This window comes from Neovison vison, chromosome 9 (assembly GCF_020171115.1).
Source record: "Neovison vison isolate M4711 chromosome 9, ASM_NN_V1, whole genome shotgun sequence".
Lineage (NCBI taxonomy): Eukaryota > Metazoa > Chordata > Mammalia > Carnivora > Mustelidae > Neogale > Neogale vison.
The window spans coordinates 22,298,092-22,325,852 of record NC_058099.1 but is presented as its reverse complement, the minus strand read 5'-3'; the positions used below and the strand labels follow the sequence as shown (position 1 = coordinate 22,325,852).

Sequence of the window (27,761 nt, the reverse complement as noted above, 5' to 3'; positions counted from 1 at the left end):
TTTAATTTCCTTCTTCCTAAAGACATGAAAATAATAAAGCCTGCTTCCAAGTACTTTCGTTTCTATGTTAAATCTTACTGTCAGAGGTTTCCTCACAAGATAAACCTTCCAGAAATGTATTCCTAGAAACAAACAGTAAGATTCTTTTTAAGAAAATGCAAATCCTTATTGACCGAGATTAAGGCTTGTATGATAGGAGCTTTAAAGCATGGATGAAACCAGATAGTCCTGGGAAATACACAGCTAACAAAGAAAAAAGTTTGCTGTAGAGAAGGAATAAAACAATGAACATCAGATTAATTTGAGGCTTCAAGATAGGAAAAACAGTTTCTTAGTGATTCTTCTGAATAGTTCCCGTATGAAACTGACTGCTTGTCTATTATAGCCTCATTTCTAGAAACAAAACCAGCCGAAGGTTCTGAGTCTGAACCAGGAGAGTTAAGTAGAGCCTTGTCTCTGCTTATAGGAATTACTGTCCACTGAAGGCAAGTCTGAGACATCCCGAGACCCAGGGGTTCTGAGGAAACAGGCCAATTTTAGTACCTTCCTTCCTTGGAGATTTGGTCTACTACTTGGCAGGCTTGAAGTGACTCAGGATTTCTGAGACCAAAGTGGAATGTTAAACCCACAGAAAGGATGCGAGCAAAGTTAGTGTTGGTACAGAGAGGGTACTTGAAATCAGCACGTATGATTCTGATGATAAAGTATGTAAGACTTATGTGGAAACTTACTAAAAATTCAGATGCCAAGGCCCTGCCCCCCAAAGTATCAGATGTATTAGTCCTGGGCTGGGGCCCGAATCAGGATGCATTTTGGTAAGCCCTTCAGGGGATGCTGACACAGGTGGTCTGAAGGCCAGACAGAGAAACATGGAACACTGACCAAGATGATTCCTAATTTTTACTTACAACGTAGGGAGGAAACAAGCCACCCAAATGAGCTCTAGGAATAGCAAGAAGTACTGTTGAAGAAGGTTTTCCAAGCAAGGGGGGAGATCCCACACCTCCAGAGGGACACCAGACTCACACCATTTGGTTCAGTTGAGTGTAGTTTGGTTAGAGGAGTCTCCCGTATCTATAAACCACGACTTACTTGGGAAACGGGCTGGAATTGGTCCAGATTGTGGCAGTCTGGGTTAAACGTTAAGGGGCTGTGGATGAGGAGAATGAGGAGTGGCTGCTTACTGGTTAACGGGGATCTCCTCTGGAGGTGGTGAGAAGGTTTTGGCCGTGGTGATGGTTTGGTGGTGGTTGATCAGCATCATGAATGTGCTAAATGCCACTGAATGCTACACCTTAAAGTGGCTGATGTTATACCATGTGAACTGGGCACTGGCTACTAAGCTGGAAATCTTAGCTACCCCACCTACTGTCTTAATAGGTAAGACTTCCTGAGTAAGCTCCTCGCCTCTCTGGCTTCAGTTCTGCCATCTGTAAAATGGGCTTAATAGTAATAGCACTTCACAGAGTTGCTAAACAGAATTAAACAAGAGAGGGGCTCAGCCTGCCTATGGAAGTGGTCAAAAAGGATCAGTCTTTATCACTGGAGATGCTGCTGAAAGTTGTGAGCTCTAAAGTGCTAGAAATAAAACCAAGATCTGAGTCCCTTACCTGAAATAGTTTTCTTGTCCTGAACAATGGTGGTTACTTAGATTCCTGAGACAAAATAATAAGAACAACCACCACACGACATTCGCGCAATGTTTCATTTCAATACCCTAGTGTAGTTGTAAGGCGGCTCTACTCATCTCATTTGACCCACTATGAGCCAGATAATTTTTTATTTTTCAGGGAAAAGTCTTACCACACATACGCCCTCTCAGCACCGAGCCTGGTCTGCAGAAAAGGAAAGCCTTTTCTGTCTCTAACGAATTGCTGTCGGCTACCAGAATTTCAGATGAAAGCTGGAAGGAATACATGGGCTCCTGACTGAGGGTCCTTTCCAGTTGATTTGTAATGGTTTCCAAAGTCTTAATGAGTCGTTGCTGATTTTCCAGCTCGAGGGTATCATTTCTTTCATCGGGCAATGGCACACTAGCTGAGATAAAAACAAGACGAAATAAAACATAACACACACAACATGGTGTTTCAGAAAACCATTCGTAGTTAGTGTCTTTTTTTTTTTTAACCAAAAAGAATTGGCATATTAAAAATTTTCCAGGAAAAATAAACTGACACTCAACCACTACTTATTGAGCAACTAGTATAGGGGTGATACTAAGAACAATGCAATTTGTTTTACTCCTTCTCTTATGTGCTGGATCTACATCACCTTTTTGTGAAGTTCTTCCTTACAGCATGTATAACTTTCTGTAAATTCTTGCTTTTTAAAAACATGCCTTAGTGTGTCATGCCAAGATGAGTACAAAGCAGGATGTCTGTTGCTGCGAGAATCATAAAATACATCTGTGATACTGAATTGCAAAAAATGACAAAACTTGGGTGATTGCGTTCTCCCTCATTATCAGTTCCAGGACTCTTTCCTAAGAATGATGACAAATGGTAAATTTGCAAAATAGGTCTCCCACCAAGAACATCACATGATATTTTTTTTTCAAACAGTCTCTCCTTACCTGTGATGTTAAAAACTAACTTAATTTTGTGGTTCGATAATGGGGCACTTCTTCTAATTCGTGAAGATCTGGCTTTGCCGACACCTGTGGGTGTTTCTTGCACAGAGTCCAAGAAGTCATCGTAAGAGTAATCCAGCCTGTTAGCTGCGCCCCAACCACCAGGTCCTGGACAGTTGGGGCAGAGAAACAAGATTCTACAGTTGCCTCTTTATCGGCATTTAGGTCTGAATCTTAAGCCACAAGTCAAATCGCCCCCTATTTCTTCAATTGCCCATATGTACTATATACAGGGATTCATCTAGAATCTCATATTTCTCATCTACAATCTTATATTGTAATTTTTACGCATTTCATTTTAGATTTAGACTACCAATGAATTGCACGAGAAGAAAGACAAGTCCCTTTGGAGCTACCTAGGCATTTAAGCCGTTCTTCCCTTTGAGTTATGAGTTAATTACCTTAGCTTTAGAGGTAAATTAAGATGTGTGTGTGGAATTTTCAGAATTTTAATCAATTCCTATTTCCCTTCAGGGTTTGCCCCATTCTTTTTTTTTTTTAACTGTAATATCAGCTTTATAAACAATGTAAATGAACAGGTTTCCTTTTGTGAAGCTTATTCAGGATACTGCATCATATTTTAAAGGTAGAGGGGCAGGGGTGCCTGATGGTCAGTTAAGCAATGGATTCTTGGGTTTCAGCTAAGGTTGTGATCTCAGTGTCATGGGATGGATCCCCACATCAGGGTCCATGCTCAGCACGGAGTCTGCTCTAGATGCCCCTGTGCCATTGTGACCACTCACATAGATTCAGTTGGTAGCTTCTGGACGTAGGGTGTGAGGGTGTACAATTCCAGTCAAGTTACTTTCCTCTTTCTGAACCTCAGTTTCTTCATTTAGAAGTTGAGGTCATTCTTCTCACCTCACAGGTTTAGGGGATAATTGAGACAATTATCTAGCTCAGTGTTTGACTCGTTCTAAAACCTCATTAAATAATACTAATATTGGTCTGGGCATATCGTTCTTGCATGATTATGAGCTTTAAATATCAAATTATATTTATACAGGACTCTTGACCTATGTAAGCAGTTTAAGATTTTTAAATGAAATTTAAATTGGGTTTTAAAGAAAATAAGCTCTTAAAAAATTTTTTTTGTCTAATTTACGTCTTTTGGCTATTAAAATTACCTAGAATAAATATTTTTGTTTTTCACGCAAACATCCTTCCCGCAAGTGTTATGTAGCCATTATAGAAAAACAGATGAGCCAAGACAAAAACTTTTTTTGATTTCCTACAATTCCACCATATAGAAATAATGCCTATAACATTTTAGTCAAGATTTTCTTCTATGAATATATGAACACACACATATATGTTTATGCATACACAGATACATGAATCGCTGGAACAGAAATAACCATACCATACCTTTAACAAATAATTATACTACGTGTATATTACTTAGTAATATTTCCCTAATTTTCTCAATGATATATTATGGCATTTCTCATAATATTCTCTTCTATGGCTATACCACAAACTAACCAGGTTTCTATTTTCAGACTTTTGGGTTATTTCAAAATTCTAGAACACCCTTGTGCATAGAGGATTTCATAAAATGTAAGGCACCATCAAAGAGAAGATATATTCCAATTTCAGAGATGTCGAAATGAAAAATGTACACCTTAGAATTTATGAAATGTAGGACATCTTTGCAAACTGATGTGATTTTTATCTTGAGAAATATTCTTAGAATTAGATTTCTGGGTTTCAGTATTTTTAATCTTTTGATACATATTGCCGATTGCCCTCCAATCTCTCCCCTGCATACGATATAGGAGTATTATTTTCTTTCCTTATACCCTTGCCAATTTTGGGTATTATAATTCTTATTTGAATGTGTTAATCTGACAGGTCGAAAAGGGCATCTCATTTTAGTTTTAATTGGAATTACATGACTATTATGAGGTCAAAGCATTTTAATATATTTATTGACCCTTTATTTTTCATACATTATGACTTGCCAAGGTGTTGTTTGAAATATTACACCAATCTTGTGACTCTCTACTGTAAAGGCATTCAAGGAGGAAAGCTTATCTCTTAGGATCAATTGTACTACGTGTCCACATAGGATTCTAGCAAACCACCATTTTGATCCTTATTAGATGACAAATATCACCCATCTCAAAGCCTCTGATGCCAGCTGACTCCCTCTAGGTGCATTCTTAGACTCAAACTTCAACAGTTTGGGAGGGGAAACTTGTGTCATGTGTGACAGAAGGGTCACTGTTATTCTAGACATATTCCTGCCAACTCTGTTGCCACTGGCATCTCATGTTTTCCTATCTAACACTTTAATGTCCAAAATTTTCACTGAGAAGCTTTATTTAATAGTTAAAAATGGGAAAAAACCCAAAGGCTACCAGTAGAAAATTGTTTACATAAATTATGTCAAATTGATTGATTAAGTAATATGTGGCCATTGAAACTGAAATATAATATTTAGTGACAGAAAAATGTCCTCAATATAATGTTACCTAAAAATTCAAGTTTATAAAGTAGTATGGGCACATATACATAATATGTATAGTTATATGTATATATGTTAATATACATAGTAATACATATGTTAGTATATTAACAGAATTATTTATGGGATTGTGGGTTATCTTGATTTTATTCTCTGGGTTTCAGCATTTTTCAAATTTTTGCAATAAACATATATGCAAAAATATTTTTAAAATTTAAAAATTATAAAGCAAATGTCAACATCACTCTAAATGCTAAGTCACTACAAATATTACACATATGATTAGTGTCAGGAAGAAAAAGGCTGTCTGCTGTAATGTCAACTAATATCGTCTCTCAGATAACCTTCCAAGGACTTTATGTGTACTTGTACTTATTCATTGAATCCTGAAAATGGTCCTATGAGTTCAATACATATACAATACATATACATACACATATATATATATACACAAACTTGCTCAAGACCATATAGCTAATAGAGGAAGAATTTGGCTGTAAGAAGTTGGTCTTAGAGTATATGTGCTTAACTATGACCCTATTTTGTTATCACTATTATTATTATCATCATTATTTTTTTTTAGAGGGAAAGAGAAAAGGAGAGGGGGAGAGGGAGAGAGACGCTTAAGCAGGCTCCATGCCTAGCATGGAGCCCAGCACAGGGCTCAATCTCCCAAGCCTGAGATCATAACCTGAGCTGAAATCAAGGGTCAGACACTTAACTGACTGAGCCACCCAAGAGCCTCCATCATTATTATTTTTTAAAACATTATTCTGGAAGTGTTATACAGTTTTATAATAATGCAATAAAAATGACAAAAATAATTACTGGAAAGGTTGATGATGTTATTAATGAAAGACCCAAGGGTGACTACGAAATCTTCCAGAAATATTAAGGCAGTAAGCTAAATGACCAGCTATACCAGCAAACAGGTCATATACCATAGTTAGAAATAACTTTAATAAAAACGCTGAAAGATAATATGGAGAAAAAATGAAAATTAAATTAGAAGGTATATTGGACTTGAACAGATTGAGTCTTAATATATTCTGTGTGAGAAATCTGAGTATTTTACAAGTGTAACTATTTTAAAATAATGGCTTAATTGTAATTTAAATTGAATGCCATATAAAATGGCTTTAGTACTGTTCTAAGATATCATATAAATATTAAAATTTCACAACACAGTGTGACTTATTTTTCTTAGTTTTTATCATCTCAAGAGTTTTGGTTTTAAGTTAATTTTTCTAGATTGTCCCACTATTCTGGACTTAAAAATTATTTTGCAGATCAATCTTGCAATCTCAATACTGCATAGATTAATTACCAATTGCAAAGCCATTTTCATAGTCATAATTGTATTCGAGGCAATATTTTTTGGTCAGGTCCTCTAATCTGCAGTCAATGTCCTCAGCATCACTACAAAACGATGGGACCTGCAAATAAAATATGGAAGAGTATGAAATGTAAATTCCACGTCTGTGTGCTCTGGATAAGCCCTTAATTCTGTTGGTCTTTCCAAACCTTTCAGTTTTCTCAAACCATGGATGTGGCAGTGGAGGAATTGTCCTCCTCACTCTTCCCTGCTATTTCCAGATCACGCTCCCATGCCCCTCCTCAGGGCCTCACAGTCCTGAAGCTCGCTGCATAGTAGATGGCCCCTCTGTGCGGCAGCCACCTACAGCCTTTCCCTATTCTGTATCACCCCCTCATTCCAAGAATATCCAGTAACTGTCGCTGTTATCATTCTTGGTGATTTCTATATCCATCTGGCGAATCTCCCATCACCTTGGCTTCTCACTTCCTTTTCCCCCTCTACTCCAGTCTTCCAGCCTTACTTTCTTCAGTGCAGTCATGGTCAAACCCTCAGACCCCATCATTACCAATAACTGCACCCTCTCTTACACCCGGAAGTCTTTGACTTCATCAAATTTATAATCCATGGGCCCTACCACCTCTTCGCTGTCTCTCATCCAATGTCTCCACCGCCTTGTTCATCCATCTTAGATTCTATGGCTCATCACCAGGAATCCCTCCTTCACATGCACCCATCTCCACCGCCTGTCTGCAGAACCCATCACCCTAGTTAAGCTAATTGCTCTGCTTTCTTTACACGTGCACCCACATGGTTAATTACAGCTTGAGAGAAAACACAATCCTGCTTCCTGCCAATCCTACCACCTTTCTTTAGCACATTCATTTGCATTTTCCTAGAAAATGATTTTTTACCATCAACTCCCTTTCCAAACCCTCACAACTCCTCCCCCCATCCTTACTCTCACAGCTGATCACTCCGCATCTTTTTTTCTGTGAGAAAACAGAAGTCAGAAAAGATCTTTTGACACACTTCTACCCCTGGGTGTACCCACTCGTGTATCTGTGTCCCTGCATACACTGCCTCCTTGACTCCCCTCTTTCTCTCATACTGGACGTCAACCCTACTACCACTGAATCTACTCTTAGCATCTATCCAAAATCCAAGCTGCCTACTCTGTTAGGGATACAAATATGTATATAACACATTTTCTCCGAGATGTTTAGCACAAATTAAATACACTGTTTTGCTTTCCTATAAACAGTGAAAAAGTCCTAAACAAAAATGCATGAAAAAGAAAGTCCTTTCAATGTTCAATTATCTCTCATAAAATAAATACAGTCTACAATGGCATTTTTGTCATACTTTAAATAACAAAGCAGACATTTTCAAACCACATGGACCCCACGCTTCTCTGGCTTTCTGACTCAGAATGTTTTTAAAAACTCAAAAATGTTTTAATAAAGATTCACTTATAATTCATTCCAGAAGTCCAAAACCTATAAGCAATCCTAACTATTAGGAGCAAGTTTGAATTACAGAGAGGCGGGAAATCATTAGGACACGAAATTCCAGTGGCAGGTTACCCTGAGGAGCTATGAAAAGCTCAAGAGCATCCTTTAAAATCCAACAAATACTGCGGACATACCATTTTCCCCAGGGTCGTCTCAAATGCTTCAGAAAACTTCTTCAGCAGATCTGTATCATCACAGCGAGTTGCTTTGTATAGCATCTCAAAGGATTTGAACCCGTGATTTGCAAAACGTTTTACTGGAAAATGTTAGAGAAAACAGCTTCAGTTGGTTAAGTGTTTTCAACACAAATATTTAATTGTCTTTGTAATAACTGTAACTTAGGACTTTGGTTCTAAAATGATTTGTGGGCTGGCTATAAAAACAAGAGATGACAGTTAAGACAATTTCCTAGGCATTAATTGATCACAATAAACCATGAATCAGCCAAGTGGCACCATACCCAGTTACCCCGTGATGAGGTTTGCTTTGATATATTATTCTTTAGTTTACAACCACATTAAGAAAATGAACATTTAATGGAAAAAGAGATTTAAAAATTTTTAAATTATATTTCTGGGAATTTCTGAAAAATCCTCTCTGGGTCAAAGATATCTTTTATATCTATATAATTTTGTATCATATATATTTCTATTATATTTTTAACCAAAATACATTAAAAATTTTCTAACTATGATGGATAATCATAATCCTTGAAAGTGTAATTCCCACACAGAATTCCCCCTTAGATCAGAGACTTGCATGGTTAGACACAGCAAGCTGTCCCATAATATTCTGAGACAATGATTCCTAGTAGCATCAGGATGAAAATCCTACTGTCTAAATCTGTGATGGAGGTGAGTGATATTGCAGAACTTTTAATTACTACCCAAATTTGTGGGAAAAAGTAGCTCAAGTAATTGGGCTTTATTCTCTTTTCAGGACACTGGCAATTAAACTCCAACTATAGTAATAAATCAAGGATCCATTCCAAAGAGTATTTATTTACACTAGACAAAGACACTGGCTATTTTTATAATTATACATATATTTAAGATTATGGAATAGCTCTAAATAGAAATCAGACCTGCAGAGATTGTGACTGATCGTTCTCTATCACATATAATAGATCTTACTTTAATTAAATATAAGCTCTTCTACAGACTATGAGACTTTAAGTTCAAGTTTATAGATCAAGAACAACATGCTGACATTTCTATTTCTGGTAAACAACAAAGATTGGGCCAAGATGGGTTTCCTTAAACAGAATCTTGTCCTGTACCAATCAATAACGAAACTCTGATGGGCTCACTTGTTAAATCAAGGGCTGAGCAGTTCTCTTATTCACAAACATTTCAAGTTCACAACACCATTATTTTTTTCAAGTAAGCTCTATGCCCAGTATGGGGCTCAAACTCATGACCCCAAGATCAAGAGTTGCATGCCTGCTCTACTAACTGAGTCAGCCAGGTGACCTTCATAGCACCATTTTTCATTCATCAAACCCAATCCCCGTAGTAAGGAGGTTTTCCTCTTAAATACCCCGAAACATACACACCCCCAAACACACATACACACACACATGAAAGGAGTCCAGAAAGAAATTAAAACTTACTCGCACAGTCTGGCCACTCAGTGGAATATGGTGGCTTCCAAATTCCATCTTCATAAGCACAGTAATACTTCTCAGTAGACCCTTCCGTGAAATCATAGCCCTCCGAGCAACTTAATGTGCAGTTAACTCCAGCACTATCTTGAGTACATATAAAATCCCCATTTACAGGTGTAAATGGAACTTCACAGGGAGAAGCTGCATTAAAAAAAAATTGTACTATTTCTACACAGTGGTTTAAATTATATGAATTAAATTCTATGAGTCTAAGCTGAATTTTGGAAAAGGACTCCTCCTGTCCACCAGCATTCCTAGAAGAACTTTCGCCATAAACCCTTAGTGTGAGAACATGACCACATATGCCTCTTGGTTCCTAGGCAGGCACAGTTGAAAAGCTGTGCCTATGTGTGACTAGAGGCTGTGCATATTTTATAAATGCTAAGCTACTTCTGACTTGGAGTTGTTATTTGTGGCCTTCCTATAGTGAAAGTGAAAACTAGATAGCATTATGTAGTAAGTACATTTGCAGAGTCTGTTTCCTCAGCTATTCAAAACAGAATTATGACAGTAACGTTTTGTACTTTCAGTGAAAATGTTAATGAAATGTTAAAGACCACCCTTGAAGAAAATATTTCAATGTATCATGAAGTGAGGCAATGACAATGGGAAATGCAAATAAGATCTGTCTGTATTCTAACCTTACGAATCTATAGCACACAGTCCATTTTCTCTCACTAAATACAGCAATTACATATAGCAAATGGCGACTAGCTTTCTGGAGGTTTTTTTTTTTTTAAGATCTTATTTATTTGACACAGAGAGATCACAAGTAGGCAGAGAGGCAGGCAGAGAGAGAGGGGGAAGTAGGCCCCCCCGTCGAGCACAGAGCCCGATGCAGGGCTCAATCCCAGGACCCTGAGACCATGACCTGAGCCAAAGGCAGAGGCTCAACCCACTGAGCCACCCAGGCGCCCCATGAAAAGAATACCTTTTATGACAATGTGGATGTCACAGCTTCTGTTATTGCCCGAGGGGTCAGTGGCTGTATATTGCACTACAGTCTCCCCGTGAGGGAAAAGGTCTCCGGGTGAATGGCTCCTGGTGATGAGCAACACGGCCCCTAGAGAGGAAAGAAGGGACCTAGTCTGGGGGTGACTGGTCTGCAGTCACTTCATCAGTTCCTGTATTTGAATTTTCACTTTCTCTTTATACAAACCACCTAAGCATTCAATTTATGTTGATTTGGTTACTAGTAGAAAAATAAAAGATGCAATGTTTATACTGTAACACAGAAACATTAGATTCAAAAACCTCATCGGAGTAAGACATTCTTCCAAATAAATGGTTTTCCCTGAGTAGATCAGTCTACTGGGATATTGGAAAATTTTTTAATTCTTTATTTAAATTCAATTTAGGTAACACATTATTAGTTTCAGGGGTAGAATTTAGTGATTCGTCAGCTGTATATGACATCTGGTGCTTGTGACATCAAGCGCCCTCCTTAGTGCTTGTCACCCGTTTATCCCTTCCCCCCACTCACCAATATTGGAGATTTAACTAAGAAATTTATTTAATTTGCATTTTAATTGTCACTTACTGGGTTTTAGTGAGAACTTTAACATGAACTTCAAATGTGTTTCCTCACTTTTTTTCTACTATCCTACGAACCTTTCTGACTTTAGGGGACAAATCTTGGAGAAATGAAGAGGACTACAGAGAAGTGTACTAACAACATTACTGAAGTGCACAATTCATGCCTTCAGGACGATGTAAACATAGAGAACTTATCAGAAATCTTCAAGTACAACAACTAGTATAGGTTTAATAAATATGCATTATGAAGGGAAATGAAGGGAAACCCCAGGGGCAGGTAAGATGAGTAATATTAAATTATATATAATTATCCTAGCATTAAAACACATTACCTTATATGTTTATTCATTCCACTTAAACAAGAAGTAATTTGCTTTTCATTTCTTTTAACCTTTTTAAAAGCTTTTAAAAATGAAATACAATTCAGTGTTAACCACGCTGACCACAAAATCTCGGCGTCCGCACCTGAGTTGTCTGAGAACTGAGGCTCATCCCACACCGCAGGGTACTCCTTCTCTGAGACCTGCATCGGAGGTGGGGATCTGCACCAGTCTATGCTAGGTGGTTCTACATCTAAAAAAACAGGAGAGCAGAGAAAGAAGTTACAACTGGTATTCAAAAGTGACGCAGTGTGCACAAGAGGACTGACGTCTGCTTGCGCTAGCAGAGAACCTTGACCTTGTTCACTGGCCCTGGAGCCCCATTTGACAATGAGATTTGTGGTAACCCTGGTCTCCAGGCAAAAGAAAGACCTGACTCTTGTTATTTATTTGGTCCTCTGCCTGCTGAAGAAGAAATACTAGGGTCCTGAAATCACTCTGAGAATGGCTGTGTACAAGGCAATTCTGGGGGCATCTGGGTGACTCTGTCGGTTGAGCGTCTGGCTCAGGTTTGGGCTCAGGTCATGATCACCGGGTTGTCAGATCAAGCCCTTACTAGGACTCCACACTCAGCATGGAGTCTGCTTGACATTCTCTCTCCCCCTCCCTCTGCCCCCCACCCCCAGCACTCACTATCTCTGCCCCCGCCCCCACCAATAAATAAACAAATCTTTAAAACAAAAGTTTTTTTTTGTTGTTGTTTTGTTTTTTAAGGCAACTGTGGATGTGGTGGGCATGCCACCCAGAGCAGTGAAGTCAATGGACCAGGAAATGAAGAGAACCTTCCCAGAAAAGCAGAAGGAGTGAGATGACCAAATCTCAGGACAGGCTAATTTAAGGGACTCATCTGAGGTCATTACGCTAAAAAACTGCAACCATGGGCATTAAGACCAGGCTATTTCTACCGGTGATAGACAAAAACATATACTCGGAAATTTTTTTTTTTTTTAATTTTTTTTATTTATTTATTTGACAGACAGAGATCACAAGTAGGCAGAGAGGCAGGCAGAGAGAGAGGAGGAAGCAGGCTCCCTGCTGAGCAGAGAGCCCGATGCAGGGCTCGATCCCAGGACCCTGAGATCATGACCTGAGCTGAAGGCAGCGGCTTAACCCACTGAGCCACCCAGGCGCCCCCATATACTCGGAAATTAAATGAGCTGTATCTGTGAGAATATGTAGATTTCTGTTTTATGCTAAGTCTTTTCTCTTTTCCTGCCTTTCTTTTTTTTCCTGCTTTTCCTGCTTGTCATTCCTCTCTTGCAGTTAGGTTTTCACTGCAGAGCATGGCACCTGGTCCATAACCCACACACAGAAAAAGTTGTTAAATAAAGAAAAATGTGAGGAAATGCTCATTGGAGGTCTGTGCACTTGAAGGGTGCCGAATCGAGTCAATTCAGAGTTGAACTGACAAATCCGGCAGTGTTTACGGTTTTCCCAAAAGAAATTACAAACAGGTATTTCCAAGATTTTCTTAAACTGATCTGATCCTAGATAAACATTATATTTTTTCAAAGATTTTATTTACTTATTTTTCAGGGAGAGAGAGAGGGAGAGAGCACAAGCAGGGGGAGCAGCAGTCATAAGGAGATGCGGGCTCCCCGCTGAGCAAGAGGCCTGATGCGGGACTCCATCCTAGGACCTGGGATCCTGATCTGAGCTGAAGGCAGATGTTTAACCGACTGAGTCACCCAGGTGTCCCTAGACAAACATTATAAAGTTGAATTGCAGGCATAAGAAAGCAGGAAGACTCAGTTAATTACTGTCAAAAGGACAGGAGGCACTAGCAGAGGCATTGTCTCCAAAGGGGAAAGAAAGCCTGTTTCAAAGCAAGTGAGGCCGCATTCCTGGAATGCTAAGCAAAAGCATTCCTGCTTCCTCTCATTTATCAGTAAGATACCCACACCCTGTCATCGGAGGAAACAAGCAAATACAGGCTTTAGAATATTTTCTCTGTCTTTTTCTGTCTCTGTCTCTCTCTGCCCCCTCTCTCCTTGTCTCCCTTTCTCTCACCTTCCCCTGCTTCCTCTTCTTCCCCATTTCATCCCTCTCTCATAATTTGAAAATCCAGTGTCTAGCTAGACACTTGAGTACACATTTCACATTTCATCGTGCTGACTCTTCATTGTGAAAAATTAAAACTTGGCAAATGCTTGAACCACAGTTCCATGTCTAAAATCGCAGTATCACAAAAAACAAATCCAGCGTATTTTTCATATGACTGGTCAAGTTCATGTTTAAAACAACACTGAACAAGCAATAAAAAAAAAAAAAACACTAAGCACTATGAAATGAATGAGGCTGATTTTTACTTGGATCTCTTTTTATCGACTTTTACCCAAACCTATAATTTCTAAGATAAGGAGACAGTCTGATACACATTGGTTATTTTAAGAAGTTATGCAAAATTCTTGAAATATTATGAATTTAATGTGTTGAATTTTTAAACAAGCATATTAAAAAACATGAGATGAATATAGGAAATGTCAATATGTTTACTAGAGCTTAATGTGTGTCAGGCACCAGCTCAAGTGGTTTATGAATTTTAAGTAATTAAAAACCTCATAATAACCCTATTATGTAATATATTTATTCATTCTATTTTTGGATAAGGAATCAGAGGCACAGAGAAACTACTGGTCACACTGCCTTTAAGTGGGTGAGCAGACTCAGAATGGGCTCCAAGTCTGTGCTCTTGACCACTACAGACTGCTACGTGTCCTGTCTGTCCATGCATTACATCTTGGTGGTGGGTGTCTGCTGTCCACTATATCTGCTCGATTGACTGAAAACACAAAGACGAACTGGGAGGTGGAGCTGCAAATCAGTGCATTTCCCCACCTCCAAAAAAGACTGACCTACAGCAGTGGTTGTAGGGATGAAGAGGCTGGGTCAGATTTCGGAGACAATAAGTAGATCAAACCAGCAGAGCTTGATAACTCATAGAATGTTGGTGACGGAAGGAAAGGAGTCAAGGATGACTTCCAGATTTCTGGAGGTAGGTGTTTGGCTGGGCCCCTTTCTGAGCTGAGAAACATACTAGGTCTGGGTGAGTCTGAAATGCCTCTAGGACGTCTATAGGGAAAGCTCAGTAGGCAGTTCTATACATTCGTTTGAACTTCAGAAAAGAGATTGAGATAGAAATCTGATAGCGGTCAGTTAACGGAATCAGTATGAAAACTACAGAAAGAGAAAGAGAAGAGGACTAGGCTGGAACACTGGAGATGAGTCACCGTTGAAAGCTGGCCTGAGGAAGAGAAGCCAGTAGGAAAGAGATAAAAAGGAGAAATGAGAACAATGGGTTGACGAATCAAGAAAAGACTGGTATGGGATAAGCTAGGGAAGGAGAAGGTTTTAATAAGTAGAGTGTGGTTAATAACGTAAAATCTAGGGGTGCCTGGGTGGCTCAGTCGGTTAAGCGTCTGCCTTCAGCTCAGGTCATGATCTCAGGGTCCTGGGATGGAGCCCCACATCGGGCTTCCTGCTCAGTGGGAAGCCGGCTTCTCCCTCTCCCTGTGACCCTCCCCCCGCTCATGCTCTCACTCATGCACACTCTCTCTCTCAAATGAATAAATGAAAAATCTTAAAAAAAATTTTTTTTTTTTAATCTAAGGAAAGATTGTGTGAAATAAGAACTAGAAAGTGTGTAGTAGGAGTAACTTGGTACCCTGGGTACCCTGATGACAGCAGTATATGAGTGGAGGGGACAAGAGCCAGACATATTGAGTGACTTTGAGAATACATGGCCCTTGAGACAAAACAGATGGCAACCCCCGGGAACTTTTCAAAAGGCTCATATTGGAAGAAATCAAAGAGAGATAGGGATATATAAAGGGTATGTAGGTTTCAAAGAAGGAGTGGCTTGAGCAAGTTTCAAGGCCCATAGGGAGAAATCAGTGGGAGGGAGCTGTCAAAGATAAAGGAGCGGCAAAGCCCTTCAGATTATTCTCACGAAACCCACCCAAATAATTTCACGGCTTACCAATAACCTTGACATGGAAAGTGCAGCTGGCTTGGTTGCCGGAGAGGTCAACTGCTGTATATGTGATGGCAACATCTCCAATTGGGAAAAGGTAAGGTGGGGTGAAAGCTGGATGAACATGGATTGATACCTTTTAGAGATAAATGAATATTTTGAAAGTTAAAGTTAATAGCAATGATACATTTTTAACTTAAATATTATTAGGGAAAGTGAAATTTAAACAATGATACAGTATTTCATACATATAGCAAATAGAAAAAAAAATTAGGCACAGCCTTTTGGTGTGTTTCTTTCCAACTATTATTCTATTTATATAGTTTATATATATGGCATATGTATGAAATGTTATTCCTTTTTTTTAAAATATAGTATCTTAAAACATTCTTTAACCCACTGAGCCACCCAGGTGCCCCCCTCTTAAAACATTCTTTATGCTGTTACATAGTCTTTAGAACTTAAGAAGACTCTTAAATGTCTCCAAATTTTTCTATAGAATATGTATATGCTAATTTAAAAAAATCTATTGAAGGACATTAAAACCGATCCCAAATTTTCCTATAATAAACTGGGATGAACAGTTTTGTACAGGTAATTCTAAAATTTTTAAATTATGTCTCTATAACACATTTCTAGGACATAATTACTAGCCTCAAAGTCACTAACAATTTATTAATAGATACAAAGTTTCTTTCCCAAAATATGGTAATAATTTGCATTCCCATTTGTCAGTATCTGACAGTGTCACTGTTAAAGTTCCCACTCTAAGTTCTCTGCCCTGTATTAAATACCATTACTTCTTGGTTAACTCAAAGATATGACACAAGGTCATTGTTTTAGTTCACAATTTCTTAATGCCTCTGACTGAGACTACATTCTCATATGTTTGCAAGATATAGATATATTCTTTCCTTTTTGAATTACACATTTGCCTTCTTGGGCCATTTGAAAATTAATGATAGAAATACATTTATATTAATGTGTTACGTAATGAATATTCTAACCTTTGATAAGTCTGAAGCATTTTTCTCAAATTTGCTATATATCTTTTAATTTGGGTATTTTTAAAAATAAAAATTTAAAGATATTTTTGTAGTCAAATGTGTTTGTCTTTTCTATTGTACTTTTAAAAATATTTCAACACACGGGGGAACATCTAGTGTAAACTCTCATTAGACCCTGAAATATGCCACTGTATTCCTCTTAGTGCTTGTTGATTATGATGAAGGCAACAATAATGCGTGTTTTCACAGGCCTCTTAATGGAAAGTAGAAATCACACACGATAGACATCACCTACAGTACATTTAGTCCTAGAAGTCACACTTGTGCTTTTATTTATTTTTTAAATTATGTTCAGTTAGCCAGCAGAGAGTACATCATTGGTTTCTGATGTAGTGGTCAATGAGTCATCAGTTACTCACAACACCCAGTGCTCATCACAACCCAGTACCCTCCTTAATAACCATCACCTGGACATGTGCACTTCAAAAATTCAGATTTAAAAGTTACCTTGTCTTTAGTCACCTAAAGAAAAACATTATGTGATTTCATTTAACACAGAATCTAAGAAAACAAAAAATCACACCCCTAGATACAGAGAACAGGTGGTGGCTGTCAGAGGAGGGGATGGGGGAGGAGGTATGAAGTGGGGTAAAGGGGGTCACAAGTTACGAACTTCCATTTATAAAATAAAAAAATCTTGGGAATGTAATGTGCAGCATGGTGACTATAGTTATTTTTTTTAAAGTTACTTTGATTCTAAGTATATTCAGCACAATGATTACAACAGCGTTTGTGTGTGTGTTGTGACCTCCCCTCATACCAATATAGCCTGGCTGGCACAAATTATACATGTTTACACACAGTTGTGAAAACAATATACAATAAAAGCATCTTTGTGTATGTGAATACTAACAGTGTTAAGTCCTAAATGAATTCCTTTTTTAACATCTGATGGATAATTATCTCAAGCTATATACAATACTGAAATACTGTATTCTGTGTTAGAGAAAGCTGAATTAAGAACTGATCTCTCCTTCACGTTGGCCAATATACAATCATTTAGGGCTCATATTTTAAAAGATACATTCATAAATAGGAATTCATATTGTTTCCACATTTTTTTTTTCTTAAAAGTTCAGCAGAGCCTAGGTAGGGGGCAAAGAATTCTTAGGTAATCTTAATGGATACATAATACAACAAATCCATGGAGTACAAAGTTTCCATTTTAGAGATTCTTATCTGAGATTTCTAGTTAAAAACTCAAGGCCAATCATTCCTCCAGCCAACGAGGCATTAATATTTATGAGTACAGTATATATAGAGAGAATGGTCATTAGTGTAGTAGTAAATCTTCGATATCTCACATATTTGCAGTGCATTTAAAATCCATTCAAAAAGGATGCAAATGTTCACACAAACATTACCTTTTCCCCAGAGTTGTCTTTACTTGTTGGGATTTGCCAGGTGATATTGGCAGAGTCTTGCTGTTCCTGAGTCTTGGCCTCTATGTCCTTAGGACAGCTGATTTGAGGAGCCTCCACATCTGACTCAGAAAATGCACAAATCAGTGAATCGATTGCTGGGTAATTCTAAGTCATTTAAGAAAGAGGTAAAAATATGTGAAGACTCTGTGACTCATTGTTTCCATTCCAGTTCCAGATTAGTTTGGAATATGCAACGGCCTTCAGCGTGGCTAATGAAGCCCTTCCTGACCTGGTACCTGTTGACCTCTTAGCTTCATCTCTTATGGTCCCCAACCAGAAATCACTCTCCAGGCTGGATACTCTCATTCCCACGCCAATTCCCTGGTCTTTCTTGCACCTGTGCCTTTGTGCCTGAGTCAATGCCTTCGCCCTTCTTTACCTAGATAACTCCTTGTGCTTTCTCAGCTTAGACATGAGCTCCTCAGGAAGCGCTCCCTCCACAGGCTCCCACAGCCCTCTGTCCTTCCTGACCATAAAACTCAACATGCCATTTTGAAATTGAATTTTTGTCCCCCAGCAGAATTTGCATTTGTTGAAGGCCAGGATAGTTCTTGTCCCGTTGTGTTAAATAGTACACTGGAAGCTTGGTAAATATTTTTGAATGGAATGAAGAAACAGAAAAAAAAAATGTTAACTGTGGCCAGGAGGAACTACACTTGAAAACAAGACTGTCAAGTAGAATTAATTGGCAGTGCTAAAATGCACTGTCAAAACAACAAATGGAAGCCAATGATATTTTCTGCAGCATGAAACTCTGTAATACAGATAATGAGTTAGACAGAGGTGGTAATGTTAAACATATCCACATCGGTCACTGTAGAGCTAAGTTCTTATATATAACATAAAAGTTCTTTAAGTTATGTTAAATTAGGTCTACGATAACTTGCAGCTGGATATATCCTAGTTGATATAATCTGAGTCTCATATCTTGTTTTTTGAAAACTTTATACAATTTATATTTTCTTTTTCTTGGAGGGGTTGACACCTGGACACTTTCTCCCCATAAATATGAGTTACCATATTGACTCTGAAAATCTAAAAAAGTAGTAGAGTTTTCATTCACACTTGAATAATAGTTTAACTGGATTTAGAACTTAAAGTTTCTATTTTCTTTCTGTATTCTTTGGACATGACTGTATTTCCTTCTGGCATTTAGAGTTGTAAATGAGAAGTATCATGTAAGTCTGCCTCTTGTTTCTTCTGTGCAATTTCTCTTTTTTCTCTGGAAACTGAGTTAAGATTTTCTTGTTAAACTCTGGACCTCAGAAATTTTGCCAGTCATGAAACCATGCCTGTCTAATGGTCAGGGGCTATGACTGATCTCATGTTTCAAGTTTAGCTCAGAGAAACTTCCTTCTACTAGTAAGAAAGTTCTTCTCCTCCATCCACTTCCCTCTCTCCTTCTGGAACTCTTTATTAAATGTCCAATGGGGCTTTTTCCTATCCTTGGTATTTCTTAACTTCCATCTTTTTGATTTGATCACTTGGGATATTTGGGTTCTTTGTTTATTATTTCTCCATTCTGAGGGAACTCTCAGTTTGGTTCTTCAAATCACTAATACTGTTTTCAACGACATCTGTTCCATTTTGTTTACCCTTCTCTTAGAGATATTTTTGATGTTTTTACTTCTGAAAACTCTTTTTTGTTCTCGACACCCCCCTTTTCATAGCAGTCTGTTCTGGCTACAAGTGAGATGGCAATGGTCTCCTGTGAAAGTCACGGGATGCAGGTTTTCAAGGGGAATGGGGTGCCTGGGTGCCTCAGTTGGTTAAATGTCTGACTCTTGGTTTCGGCTTGGGTCATGATCTCAGGGTTGTAGGATCAAGTTGAGGATTTTCCCTCTCCCCCAATCTTTAAAAAAAAAACAAAAACAAAGCACTGATAACTTGCTTCTTTTTAAATTGACTCAGTCCTATGGGCTTTATATGGACCAGAAATTCCTCAGAGATTTTCATCTCCTGATGGAAAACTTACCTGATTTCCAGCTTTAACATTATCCTTATATTCTACTTCTTCTGTCATTGCCTGGCCTATTAGAATTGGATTTTGTAAATCCATCATTTTGAAACAGAACCTTCATAGAGTGTATTAGGATAACTCCTACCACTTTATCTTGGATTTGCAGCAAAAGCTGCAAAGAGGGACAGGCCCACCCTGTATGAACATGCCATTATATAGGAATCTCGTTTTCAACCTGACCAATATAGGGGGCCTACCTTTACACACAGCTGTCTGAACTTTGACGTTCCACTTCCCAGAGGTGGTGCATCTCACTTCTTCTCTGACGCCTGATAAAATGAATCCTCGGCGGCAACTGAGTTGACAGACCGTCCCAGGTCTGGCAGGCTGCTTGCCACAGCTGTGGGGGGAGATGATGACCCCTCTGGGCTTCTGAAAGGTGGGGCAGTGGCGCTCTGTTGTAAGGAAATGAAAGAACGTTATTTGGATTCCCACCAATTTCAAGAAAAATAAAATTATGCTGCCTAGGAAATGACATACATCATTAAATGGTATCTGTTTATGACACTGAACATATGATACATTATAAATAATGCTAAACTATGTATCTTTGGTTATCTCATGTTATTTTGTCAGTGTAGCAATACATTGAAAAACTTCTAACTGGTATTTTAATTAACACCAACTGTGATTTTTATCACTGGCTTGGAGCACCTTCTTTCAGTCTGTAGAACATTTATCGCTCTAAAGTACAAAATAGTAAATTAGGGCGCCTGGGTGGCTCAGTCAGTTAAGTGTCTGCCTTTGGCTCAGGTCATGATCCCAGGGTCCTGAGGTCAAGTGCAACATCCCCTGCTCCTGGCTCAGCAGGAAGCCTGCTTCTCCCTCCCCTCTGCCCCTCCCCTCCTCATGCACTCTCTGTCTCTCTCTCTGTGTCTCATTCTCTCTCTCAAATAAATAGATAAAATCTTTAAAAATAAATAAACTAAAATAGTAAATTAGAGTCCCTCTTTCATGGATTAACCAATATATTCAGCAACCTGTCTCCATTTTATGAGTTCTTTTGGTTCCATCTTTTATTGAGCACATTATAAGAAAAATTTTCATTCCCTCCCCCAAATCATTATGTCATTCTGGGTTCTGGGGCCCTGACTCTTTATGTTATCTTTGGAACAGATGAAGGGGGCAGAATGCAAGTAGAATGGAAAATCAAGACTAAGGCTTACTGTGGGATGTGTGTAAGTGTGTGTGTGTGTGTGTGTGTGTGTGTGTGTGTCCCCACCCATGTGCACATTTGTTTGTTTTGTACTGATTCACTGGCAGCACTCCTAGCATCTTTAGTCTGTATTTCCGATATAATAACTGCTAACATTTATTCAGTATGTACTATGCCAGGCATTTTTCCAAGTGCTTTACGTGTATTGACTCACTCAATCCTACGCACTGAGGGGTACCATTATCATTCTTGCTTATAAACAAGAGTGTTGAGGCACAACTATGGGAAAGTTACCCACAGTCAACATCCTTGAGGTCAGCCTGTAGGTATGTGGCAGACTCTGTGTGCTCCAAAACATTTCACCACCATGCCTCCCCCGTGAAATTTCTTTCAAACTCCTGCCCCGGCAAAAGCAATTTTTTCTGAAAAATTGGTTGTTTCTTTATTTTTGCACAATATGTGCCAAACGACTGCCCAGACTTTCTGTTGCGCTGGAATAAAGAGGAAAATCAGAGCCAAATTTGTGGTTCAAATGTAATGACCCTGTGGGTCTCCATATCCCTTATTTAGGGATGGTTCTTTGTAAATTAAGAAAATTATCATTTTAGCTGTGATAGTCGTTGAAGATTTTTTTCCCTGTTAATATGCTCTTTTTTATTGTTTATGTTATTTTGGATAAATATTCTTTAATTTTTATATAGTCTAATCCACTGATTTTATTTCTACCTCTTTTATACTTAAGTTCTGAAATTGGTTAACATTCACATATTTTAACTATACTAATTTTTAATTTTTAATTTTATATTTTAAAATCTACAAAGAATTGATTTCGGTGTCTGGTGTGAATTAAAGACACACAAGAGTTTCATTTTATTTCATTTGTTTTTCCCAAGGAGCTAGCCAATTTTTCCATATTACAAATTGAATAAATCTTTTCTTCTCAACTGACCTGTAATGCTTCCCCAGTAATACATGAGACTCATAAGCTTTGGGACCTATTCAGTTGTCTATGTCTATACAGCAGTACTGGAAAATTCTTCATTTTTTTAGTTTTAGTATATATTTTAAAACCCCATAGAGCTACTTTCTCTTTACTATCCTATATTACTCTTCCCTTTTGATCTTGTTTTTGTGATTTTTGAGTACATATTCTTTCAGATAAGCTCTAGAGTCACTACCTACTTTGAAAAGAGGAGCAAAAAAAAAAATCTCTTTTAAGGTATTAAATGAGATTGTACTTTACCTATAGATATATCTACAGAGTACTTACATTTCGATAAAATTTTATAAAAATATTAGTGTTCTCTCTGTCTCTAACATTCTGTAATTTGTATAACACCATTTCTAGACACTGCTGTTTGAGGTTATTGTTACATATTTTATATTTTCCATAGGTTTTCTGAATGTGATTTTTCACTATATATTCTATTTATCATTGTATATGGAAAAGTTCTTTATCTGGTATTCTTACGACATTCGGGAACTCTCAGCTCTCTTAGTAGATTCATTCCATTTTGGGGTAGACATGTAATCTATCAAAGATGATGATTTTAAATCCCCAAAGCTCTAATCTTATGATTTATTACAAGTGCTCCAGCTTTGAGAACAATACTACACAATATGGATGATTCTGGGCATGCTTTTCTTTTCCCAGATTTAGTAAGTCTGCCTTATATTGTTTCCATAAGTGGTTGCAGGTTTAATAAGGACATCTTTTTTTATTATGTCACTTATCAATATGAGCTTCTCAGAATTTTATTGAAAATGTGTTTTAAATGATGATGAATGGCATTTTTATCTTCTGCTAAGTAACCATGTGAATTTTTCCTATTTGTTACAATGAAACAACTTATTATGCTGATTGATTATATCTAATTTTAAGCCCTTCTGCAGATCTAGGTTAAACTGCTGTTTTGACAGGCCATTCTTTTGGTAGTATATTTGCTGTCATAGTTTATTATCTGTTTTTTGGTAATAGCTATCAAGTTGGCAACTTGTAGTAGTTTGATAATATAAATGATTTAGCTTTCCATTATTTGGGCCAAGTTATATGGTATAGAGTTACTGTTTCTGAAAAGTTAAAAAGAGTTTCATGGATCCCTCAGTCATATTTGGAGTAATTAATGCTCAGATAACATTTTCCACTTTTTATAAGTAATTATACACTTTCATTTCTACTTTTTTCTTGACTCATTTAAAAAAATTTATTTTCATAGAAAATCATACTACTCACAGATTTTTAATTTATGTGAACAAATTTATGTACAGTGTTTTATTATTCTTTGAAAAATCGAAGGCCTCTATATACTTTGTTATAGCTTCTTAGAATAATTCTGTTTCTGCATTTTTCTTATTTATATTTTAAAAATCTATTATGGTAGGAGTGCCTGGCTGGCCCTGTCAGTTCCAACTCCTGGTTCTGGCTCAGGTCATGATCATAGGGTTGTGAGATCAAGCCCCACATCAGGCTCCACGATCAGCGTGAAGCCTGAGATTCTCTCTCCCCCTCCCTCTCTTCCTGCCTCCTGAATGTGTGCTCTCTAAATAAAATATTTTAAAAAATTAAAAACAAGTATCTCTTCATTCAAAGATTTCCCTATTTTCCATTCTATGGCATCCCATCTCCCTTCGTAGGTCATTTTCCTTAATTATTAGTATGTATTTCTTTCAAATTCCATTGCAGTTATTCTTTTCCTAACTTTTGAATTTAATGTTTAGTTTCAATCTCCCTGTTTAATAATGAAAGGATTTATAACTACAAAACTACCTCAGTGTATAATTCAGCCCACGTCTCATAACTGGTGTTAGGAGTTTCTCAATTTCGTTTTTTATCTTTTTAAAAATTGCATTTTTAACTTCTCATTTGTCCATTGAATTCATTTCCTTTATTTTTCTATTGAAGTCTTTATGCTTCAGTGTTTTTGTCTGGTTCCATACTTTAGAAAATGCTAAGAACAATCATTAATAACACTGACACTGTTACTTGTGTTTCAAATAACCTTTCTTTTTTGCTGGTTGCCTTTTGATAATGTAAAGAATTCACCTGAAGTACAGAAATCTAAATCTTTATGTATCCAAATCTGTTCTTCTTTTCTTTTATTCTTAGGAAATTCTTCTCCATTAAAAACTCAGATTGTCTTTTTATTCTCAAAAGTTCTCCTGCATAAAAATCCACATCTTTTCTTATATTTCACTCCTTAATTTGCCTGATTTAATTAATCAACTTCATTTAGTGATTTTTTTGTATGTATGTAGTGGAGTCAAAATTAATTTTTACATAAGCTTTTTCCCCATTGATTTCTGGAATTTCCTTTACTAAGTGTTATACTCTTCTATAAATAAACGTTCATTTCTGCACCATATTTAGTCATGTGTAGCTCCATTGTTTTGTGCATCCTTGTACAAATCATGTCCTATTTTTTAAGTACTGTGGGTTCACTGTCTTATGACAGAGAGAATAAGTTCTCTCTCATTTTACTTCATGTTCAAAATTTTTCTCTTTTGTACCTGTCTATTCTTCTATCAATTTTTTAAAATCAGAATTTTCACAGAAATTATGGTGGTTTTCAGAATTTGGGGTTGACAGTAAGTTGTTCCCCCCAAAAAAGTAAAGAGAGATGCAATTTCCTTTGATAGTTACAAAAATCCACCGAGATGTGCATATGTTTTAAATCATTAGAGAGATGTGCAAAACAATCTTAAGAACTGAGAACAGGAACACCTTATTAGAGGCATTACTATTGTTAGTGAAAGACTGGGTCCCTCAGCAGAGAAGGTGGACAGTCATGGAACCAGGGAAAGAGGTGATTCTCAGGAGTAAACATTTGTATTTACATAGAAAATCTAGCCTAAGGAGACAACATCCCAACTAAAGAGGTTTATTTAGATTTACTTGTCCCATTGTAAAAGCCACCTTTTTTATAGTGATAGATCCAGCACCCTTACTTAATTCTGTGGAATATCTGAAGAAGCAAACTCCCTTTGTTTTGGTCTTATGCAAAATAAATGTGTTCCTGATTTGGGTGTTCTTATAGATTGGCCTACAGGGAAATACCGTGTTTGTTGGGCCTAAGTCTTAGAGTATTGGTACCAGTAGGTATGTCATTGCTAATGAACTGAATTTTTGTTTCATAGTTAATTTCATTCTATCCAGGAGAGATTATTCTCTTCCCAGTATGGTAAGTTTTTCTGAGCTTGCACAGTGAGGATCAATTCTTGGACTGTTAAACAAATTCCCCCAGACCCTGGAAGCTCAACGGCCTTCCTGGCGATACCTTCCTCTATTATCAACCATGGATCCAATACCAGATAATACTAGAACAAACCTGTAAATTAATTTGGAAGAAAGTGACATTATAAATGATACTGATATGAAAAGTTGGTTACTTTGATTTGGGAAACAAAGGCAAAAGGAAAAATTAAATTTCCTCACTGCCTACATCCTACTGACAAATCCTTGAAAGGCGCAGTGTTAGGAGTGTTAACATTCCTTTAGGAACTCAGCTGCCCTGGCATTGATACTTTGCTAAGGGCAAAAGACATTCTTAGCCTGAATCCTAGGATCCTGTGAGTCTACTTTAATATATAAAAGTTCCTTTGGAAACTCCCTTTATCTCTACCCCCCAAGATATATGTTAGCAATCATCCTCTAAGCATACGGCCCCTGATACACATCTGAAGGATCCCATGACTGAGTCTTTATTAAACAGTAATAAATCACCTTTCCTAACAACAGCTAGTTCCATCAGATTCCTAGAAACCTTGTTTCCAAAATACCTGGGAGACTTGTGCTTTCCCTAACCCCCTCCCAAATTCAGATAACATGATCAGTCACCCCTCATAACCCCAGCATAGCTCTTTCTGCCCACGGGTCTTATCCCCGTGCTTTAATAAAACCACCTTGTAGCAGTGAAGACTTCGTAAGAATTCTTTCTTGGCTCTAGGCTCTGAACTCCAACATTTCTACATCAATTTAATTATACACCTGCCACACTCCTAGGTATCCTGTATGTGACATACAATAAGGATTCACTCAATGGCAGTGACCCTCTCATCATCATCATTATTATTACCACTATTATTTGTATGTACAGTGTATAAGGAGCAGCAGACTGGAAAAGCTCCTGAATTTATTCATTCTGGACCCAATTTCAGTAGTGAGATGTCACAACTCATCATGAAGGACAAGGCAAAAAAATCTTCCGATGAAACAGAATGTTATGGTCTATGCCAAGATTCATTGGTTCATAATCTTGTCCTTTCATCAACAAGGTGAAAGTAACTGGTATTTAGCAAAGCATGGGATCACACAGCCATTTGCTGTTTACAAAATCCATCCAAAATGGCCCCAGTTTAAAAAAAAAAAAATCACTATTTGAAGCTGTAAACTTCAATGACTTGGAAAATGGGAATCTGGTGTAGAAGTCTTTTTACCAGTGGAGAGGAATAAAACGGTGTATTCGTTTATGTACCTGTGTCTCTGTGCACCTGTATATATGGAGGTGTAGCCATTATATTCATTAGGAATCAATTTTAGTTCCAGGTTTTCACAGAAAAGAGGAAAATCCTAGAGCCAGAGAAATAAATCACCAGAGTACCATGCCTTCAAGGACTTACCCACACACCGGGGTTCTAGGCCATCCCACTGGGCGTTCGCTTGGCACGTAAGCTTAGCACTTCCTTCTAGTATGTACCCTTCATCACAGGTAACCAAACACACTGTCTTGTAGGACATTTCCCCAGTGGAACAGCTGATGCGGCCATGTTTGGGCTGGCGGAGATGAGGGCACGTTCGTACTATATAAAATGAAAACAACTAGGTCACATTTTACTAAATAAACACAAAATTTTTAAGTTTAATAATGCCTACACATTGAAGGCAAGAACATGCCTTTTCTTAAGATGGCAAATAGTAAATAACACACCATTAGGTTTTGAGCTAGTGTGGGGCCATTAAAAGCATGTGTTTCACCAGATGCTCTGCCCAAGCAAAATCACTGTGGTTGGCCCCTGCCCACAGGTGGGACACTTAAGCTATCTAAGGAATCTGGTCCTAGATGGATGCTGACACCTGTAGATTGGAGGTGGCTGACAATGGGAGGTCTCTGCAATCTTGGCTAGGCCTTGGCTGTGATTTTCCAGGCTATAATCCAACAAGGATTGTACGAATGAATCCAAAGGCTACAAGGAGTCTGTTCCAGGACAGGGATTCAGGCTCATGATTAAACCATTCTCAGGTCTCATGCATATATGGGTATATCCTGGGCCTCTTAATGGTCCCAGCCTCCACAAAGCTGCCCAGCCTCTGCAATCTTAAAGAGAGTATCCTACTCTCTGATCATAACTCTGGCCCTTTTAGCTTTTTCATCCCTTTCTCCCAAGACACTGACTGCAAATCCTAGCTCATGATGCTAAATTTTGACTTAATGCATTAAGATTGTTTTATTTGTGCATTTTTGCTGCTGTGGCAAAGACAGCTAGCTGCCTACCCAGTAACATTCTTCCCAGTTTTATTCAGCATAGAATACACACAGCTAGAAGGTAACAATTGCCCACCGCCATTGCAACAAATGACAGGCAATGAGCTGTGAGCTGAAGTTGGGTGGTATGTC

At 37.9% G+C, this 27,761-nt stretch overlaps 1 protein-coding gene across 3 annotated transcripts in view; it reads right to left on the bottom strand.

The window, feature by feature from the left end:
- Positions 1-27,761, bottom strand: part of SVEP1 (sushi, von Willebrand factor type A, EGF and pentraxin domain containing 1) — a 179,725-nt gene that overhangs the window by 88,218 nt on the left and 63,746 nt on the right. For all 3 annotated transcript variants that reach the window (XM_044265156.1, XM_044265157.1, XM_044265158.1), the window contains 11 exons: positions 26,767-26,946; positions 20,192-20,389; positions 17,915-18,033; positions 15,490-15,619; positions 11,596-11,703; positions 10,526-10,657; positions 9,541-9,735; positions 8,063-8,184; positions 6,427-6,535; positions 2,573-2,737; positions 1,804-2,037 (listed from right to left, as the gene is read on the bottom strand). In XM_044265156.1, the coding sequence (XP_044121091.1) occupies positions 1,804-2,037; positions 2,573-2,737; positions 6,427-6,535; positions 8,063-8,184; positions 9,541-9,735; positions 10,526-10,657; positions 11,596-11,703; positions 15,490-15,619; positions 17,915-18,033; positions 20,192-20,389; positions 26,767-26,946 (1,692 nt within the window). The remainder of the gene's footprint in view (positions 1-1,803; positions 2,038-2,572; positions 2,738-6,426; positions 6,536-8,062; positions 8,185-9,540; positions 9,736-10,525; positions 10,658-11,595; positions 11,704-15,489; positions 15,620-17,914; positions 18,034-20,191; positions 20,390-26,766; positions 26,947-27,761) is intronic.